We start from the raw sequence: 5,761 nt of genomic DNA on the forward strand, positions 1-5,761 counted from the left end.
ACCAGCGGTCCAAGTCGTCGAGTTATCTTGTAGGGCCCGAAGTAACGGCGCAGGAGCTTTTCACTGAGCCCGCGGCGACGAATTGGTGTCCACACCATAACGCGGTCACCAAGTGCGTACTCTTGGTCTCGTCGTCGTAGGTTGTATAGTCGGGCGTCGACGTTTTGCTGCTCTTTAATACGCATTCGGGCTAGCTGACGAGCTTCCTCGGCACGTTGAAGGAAGCCGGCAACGTCTGCATGGATGTTGTCGTCTTCAACGTGAGGCAACATCGCATCAAGCATTGTGGCGACTTGGCGACCGAAGACAAGCTCGAATGGCGTCATCTGCGTTGTCTCCTGTGGCGCGGTGTTGTAGGCGAACGTCACGTATGGAAGGACTTCGTCCCAAGTCTTGTGCCCGACGTCGACATACATGGCGAGCATGTCGGCGAGGGTTTTATTTAAACGCTCCGTAAGGCCGTTTGTCTGCGGGTGGTACGCTGTAGTGCGCCGATGGCTCGTGTGGCTCAAGTGCAGAATCTGTTGCGTAAGTTCAGCTGTGAATGCCGTACCTCTGTCCGTAATAAGGACCTCGGGTGCACCATGACGGAGAACGATGTTCTTTATGAAGAATCTGGCGACCTCGATTGCATTTCCCGATGCTAACGCTGCTGTCTCGGCATAGCGCGTAAGATAGTCCGTTGCTACCACTATCCACCTGTTCCCGCAAGTGGATGTAGGGAAGGGGCCAAGCAGATCCATGCCTATCTGCTGGAATGGTTTCCATGGTGGCGCGATTGGTTGCAGGAGGCCGGCTGGCCTTGTAGGCGGTGTTTTCCGACGTTGGCAATCTCGGCAGGTTTTCACGTAGCGTGCGACGTCTGCGTTCAGGCCCGGCCAGTAGTATTTCTCTTGAATTCTTCTGAGAGTTCGAGTGAATCCCAGATGCCCTGCTGTCGGCTCATCGTGAGACGCTTCTAAAATCTCTTGCCTTAGCTTGACCGGCACGACGAGTAGATATGCCGCTTTGTACGGCGTGAAGTTCTTTTTCACAAGCACATTGTCGCGCAGGCATAGCGATGAAAGCGCGCGTCTGAATACTTTTGGCACTGAATCGGTCTTCCCTTCGAGATATTGAACCACACAGCGTAAATCAGGATCGGCACGTTGATCTTGTGCGAAGGTGTTAGAGCTTATGGGCCCAAGGAAGGCATCGTCGTCATCGTCGCAGGTCGGGGCGGATTCAACAGGGGCTCTTGAAAGGCAGTCGGCGTCAGTGTGCTTTCGGCCTGACTTATACACGATGGTGACGTCGAACTCCTGTAGTCGCAGGCTCCAACGAGCGAGGCGACCTGACGGGTCTTTCAGGTTAGCGAGCCAGCACAGAGCGTGGTGGTCACTGACGACCTTGAAGTGCTTCCCGTAAAGATACGGCCGAAATTTTGTGACCGCCCAAACGACAGCGAGGCATTCCTTTTCGGTCGTCGAATAGTTCAATTCGGCTTTCGACAGTGATCTGCTCGCGTAGGCGATGGCTCGCTCCAGGCCGTTCTTCTTTTGAATCAACACAGCACCGAGTCCTATGCCGCTTGCATCCGTGTGGATCTCGGTGGCAGCGCTCTCGTCGAAATGGCCGAGTACTGGCGGTGACTGCAAGCGTCGTTGAAGTTCGCGAAAAGCGTCTTCTTGGGGCTTCTTCCATGTGAACTGCGCGTCGGCTTTTGTAAGGCGAGTGAGAGGCTCTGCGATTCGAGAGAAATCTCGGACAAAACGCCTGTAATACGCACAGAGCCCCAAAAATCTACGGACAGCTTTCTTTTCACTGGGTATCGGGAAACTTTCGATGGCTGCCGTCTTTTTGGGGTCCGGACGCACGCCTTCGCGATTAACTACGTGACCGAGGAACAGGAGCTCTTCGTAGGCGAAACGACATTTCTCTGGTTTCAGAGTGAGTCCCGACACCCTAATTGCCTCGAGCACGGTCTCCAGCCTATTAACGTGCTCGTCGAAGGTGGATGCGAAAACGACTACGTCGTCGAGATATACGAGGCATATCTGCCATTTCAGCCCACACAACACGGTGTCCATGACACGCTGAAATGTCGCCGGCGCTGAGCATAGTCCGAATGGCATGACTTTAAATTCGTAAAGACCGTCCGGCGTGATGAAGGCAGTCTTCTCACGGTCCCTCTCATCGATCTCAATCTGCCAGTAGCCGCTCCGGAGGTCCATGGACGAAAAATACTTGGCACCGCACAGTCGATCTAACGTGTCGTCGATTCTCGGAAGGGGGTAGACGTCTTTTTTCGTGACGCTGTTGAGACGCCTATAATCGACGCAAAATCGTAGGGTACCGTCTTTCTTCTTTACGAGCACCACGGGTGAAGACCACGGGCTCTTGGACGGCTGAATGACGTCGTCGCGAAGCATTTATTCAACTTGTGTCTTGATTGTTTCACGTTCTCGCGCTGAAACGCGGTAGGGACTTCGGTGGACGGGACGAGTCGATTCATCGGTTATAATGCGATGCTTCGCTATGTGCGTTTGCCGGATCCTCGACGACTTAGAAAAACATTCGGAATATCGCAGAAGAAGGCGACGTAGCTGTTCTTGCTTTTGTTGAGGCAGGGCGGGGTTAATGTCGAAGTTCACCTCATCAGCCACAGTCGACGACGCTTCATGGGACGACTCGGAGAGCGCTAATGCGTCGCTTATTTCGGCGAACTCTTCCAAGAAAGCGACCGTCGTACCCCTGTTGAGGTGCTTGTGTTCGGTGCTGAAATTGGTTATTAGCACAGCCGCTCTGCCTTCACGCAGGTGGACGACACCGCGTGCGACGCAAATCTGGCGATCCAGAAGCAGCTGCAAGTTCGCTTCGACAATCGCATCGCCGCTTGAGGACGCGTCTGTTTCAACGAGTGCCATGACGCCAGCATTTGGCGGGAGGCTCACTTGATCGTCGAGGATGGTGAACGCGGCGCGATGATAATGATTGCTTTGCATTCTTTCTGACCGTTTTGTCGTCAGTGTTATGGTTTTCGTCTGCAGGTCGATCACCGCACCGTTTTCGTTCAGGAAGTCCATCCCGAGGATTACGTCGCGAGAGCAGCGCTGTAGGATGATGAAGTTCACAGGGTAGGTGTGACCGTGAACAGCCACTCGCGCAGTGCATCGTCCCGTCGGGGTTATGAGGTGGCCTCCTGCTGTGCGTATTTGAGGACCTTCCCATGCGGTTTTGACTTTCTTTAGTTGTGACAAAAATCGTCCACTAACGACGGAGTAGTCGGCCCCGGTGTCGACGAGTGCAACCACTGGATGTCCATCTACGGTAACTTGTAAGTCGGCACTTGGTGTTCGCGTTCGATGTCGATCCGTCACCGACTGTGCGGTCTGTCGCTTCGCACGGTCGCGGCTGCGTCGGGTGGAAGCCTCGTTGCAAGGGGCTGTTGTGGCCTTCAGACGCGTCATCGAATTTGTGGTGTCGGGTCGCGGCTTCGTGTTTTGTGGCGTCGCTGCGTCGGGTCGCGTCGTGTTGTCGGAATGCAACGAGGCGTCGGAATGCGTCGAGGCGGCGGAATGCGTCGTGGTTGTAGGAGGGTTTTTCGGTCTTCGCTCGAGAGCGGCGTCACCTCCTGACGCCGCTGGCTTTAGTTTCCCCTACGAGGGCTCGGTGACCTCTCCCTCGCGTACCCTTGGTACGGCGAAGACGAACGGCGTGGGTAGGGTGACGGGGACCTGAAGCGACGTGGGGCGGCATCTTCGGTCGCTCGAAGATAGGCTTCGATTTCTCGAGGCCGTTGGCCAGGAAGGGGTCGCGGTGCGTCGATGTTGTACCCGCGGAGGCCCATCTGACGGTAGGGGCACTCTCGTAGGAGGTGGCCGGCTTCACCACAGTGAAAACAAAGCGGTCGTCGATCTGGGGTTCTCCAGATGTCAGTCTTCCTCGTGGTGATTTGCCGGAACGTGTTTGAGCGGGCGGCCTGCTGCGGGCGCGGCGGTGGCGGGTAGGCTTGGCTGCGTTGAGGTGGCGCGTACGTTTCCCGCCGCCAGCTGGTTGGCCTCGCTTGGCTTTGCAGAGCGGCGGCGTAAGTTGAAACGCGTGGCTCCGGGGAAGGTGGCGATAGGGCTGGTGCCGTCTCGGTAGGATCGAGTGTGCCCAGCGCTTGCTGGACCTCGTCCCTTACAACGTCGGCGAGCGAGGATATTTGCAGAGGTTGCGCACCCGGTAGCAACTTGCGCAGCTCGTCGCGCACGATGGCACGGATGGTATCTCGAAGGGCCACTGCGGAGGCACTTCGGGAGTCGTCGCAGTCTGGCGGAGGAGCGCGTAAGTTGCGGTCGTATTGCTTTGCGCGAAGCTCGAGCGTCTTCTCGATAGTGGCCGCTTCGCTAATCCATTCGGCGACGGTCCTCGGCGGGTTGCGAATGAGAGCGACGAAAAGTTGCTCCTTGACGGCTCTCATAAGGTACTGAAGCTTCTTGTCTTCAGTCATGTTGGCGTCCGCATGGCGGAAGAGCTTTTGCATTTCTTCCGCAAAGACGGTTACGGATTCGTTTGGATGCTGCTGACGAGTTTGAAGCAAGGCCTCAGCTCGTTCTTTGCGTAGAATACTTGCGAAAGTTGCAGATAAGTGCCTTTTGAAAGCCTCCCACGTTGTCAGGAACAGCTCTTGGTTCTCGTACCAGGTTCTAGCAGAGTCTTCGAGAGAGAAGAAGACGTTCCGAAGTTTGTCTTCGTCAGACCACTTGTTGAAGGTTGCAACTCTTTCGTAACGTTCCAGCCAATCTTGCACATCTTCGCAAGTGGAGCCGCTAAAAAGCGGAGGTACTCGCGGCTGTTGGACGACGAGCGGCGCAGGTGTGGTGGCGGCTTGCATTGGTGACGTCGAGCGGTGGTTCACACGGCGACCAGGGGCAGGTAGTGGTCCCAATTCAGCCGGCAGTCCTTGTAGTCGGCGGCTGCTCCGGGTTTCCTCCTTTTTGTCTTCTCTGGAGCTGTCTTCCGCGTCGCCGGCTCCAGATGCACTTGGGCTGGTGTCACGGCTTTGAGGGGGTGTCCGAAGCATAAGCACCTCCACCAAAATGTCACGTAGGTGACTGTGATCTACCTGGCACGCAGGCAGACAGAAAGGGACACTGCGTCGGCGGTAGACTTAAAGAGAGTTTAATGGGCGAACTTGTGCCCGAAATCAAGCGAATAACGCGGTGACGGCGAAAGCAGCAAGCGCGTCTGGGGCGTTCGTCGGACTGAGCCAGCGCAGGCGGTGGTCCCGCATTTATACGTTTCGCGTGCATGATCGAAACGCGTCAAGCGACGCCGCCTGCGGCGCAGCGACGCCGGTCGCGTCGCAGCGACGCGAGCTGCGTACCTCGCGTCGCTAGAAGCTGAAATAAACGCACGTGGCAATATCCATGTGTCAAGGCTTGCTTCGATTTGGGCCAAACTGTAGGCTGTCTGTACAGGTTATCAAATCTAGTTCCATTATGGTTAAAAAAAGAAAGCTATGTATTACGGCCACTTCTGCTTTCGCTTGTCTTACTGCGCGCTGGTATGGGAAAAAACGTCTGCTCAAAGCCTAAACAGACTCGAGGTGTTGCAGAAAAAGGTTCCTAGAATATTTGGAAATTTTTATGGGCACCCTTGCGAACTACGTACTCCTCAGCCGTTGATAAATCACGATACTACTAGAGCAAGTGATCTTTATACATATACATTACTAATTTATACAAAGAAAAACAAGCTTTATGAGCATTCATCTGATAGCTCCCCCCGATACTCT

General features: G+C 55.2%; 1 protein-coding gene across 1 annotated transcript; it reads right to left on the reverse strand.

The window, feature by feature from the left end:
* Positions 1-2,423: 2,423 nt before the first annotated feature.
* On the reverse strand, positions 2,424-5,384 carry LOC142584602 (uncharacterized). The gene has a single exon (XM_075694733.1). The coding sequence runs from the start codon at positions 5,045-5,047 to the stop codon at positions 3,629-3,631; it is 1,419 nt and encodes a 472-aa protein (XP_075550848.1). The 5' UTR covers positions 5,048-5,384; the 3' UTR covers positions 2,424-3,628.
* Positions 5,385-5,761: the final 377 nt, after the last annotated feature.

The sequence above is a fragment of the Dermacentor variabilis genome, chromosome 6, assembly GCF_050947875.1.
Source record: "Dermacentor variabilis isolate Ectoservices chromosome 6, ASM5094787v1, whole genome shotgun sequence".
NCBI classification, from domain to species: Eukaryota; Metazoa; Arthropoda; class Arachnida; order Ixodida; family Ixodidae; genus Dermacentor; species Dermacentor variabilis.

Coding starts and splice junctions, on each gene's coding strand:
- LOC142584602 (XM_075694733.1), bottom strand. CDS start 5,047: ATGCTTCGGACACCCCCTCAAAGCCGTGACACCAGCCCAAGTGCATCT.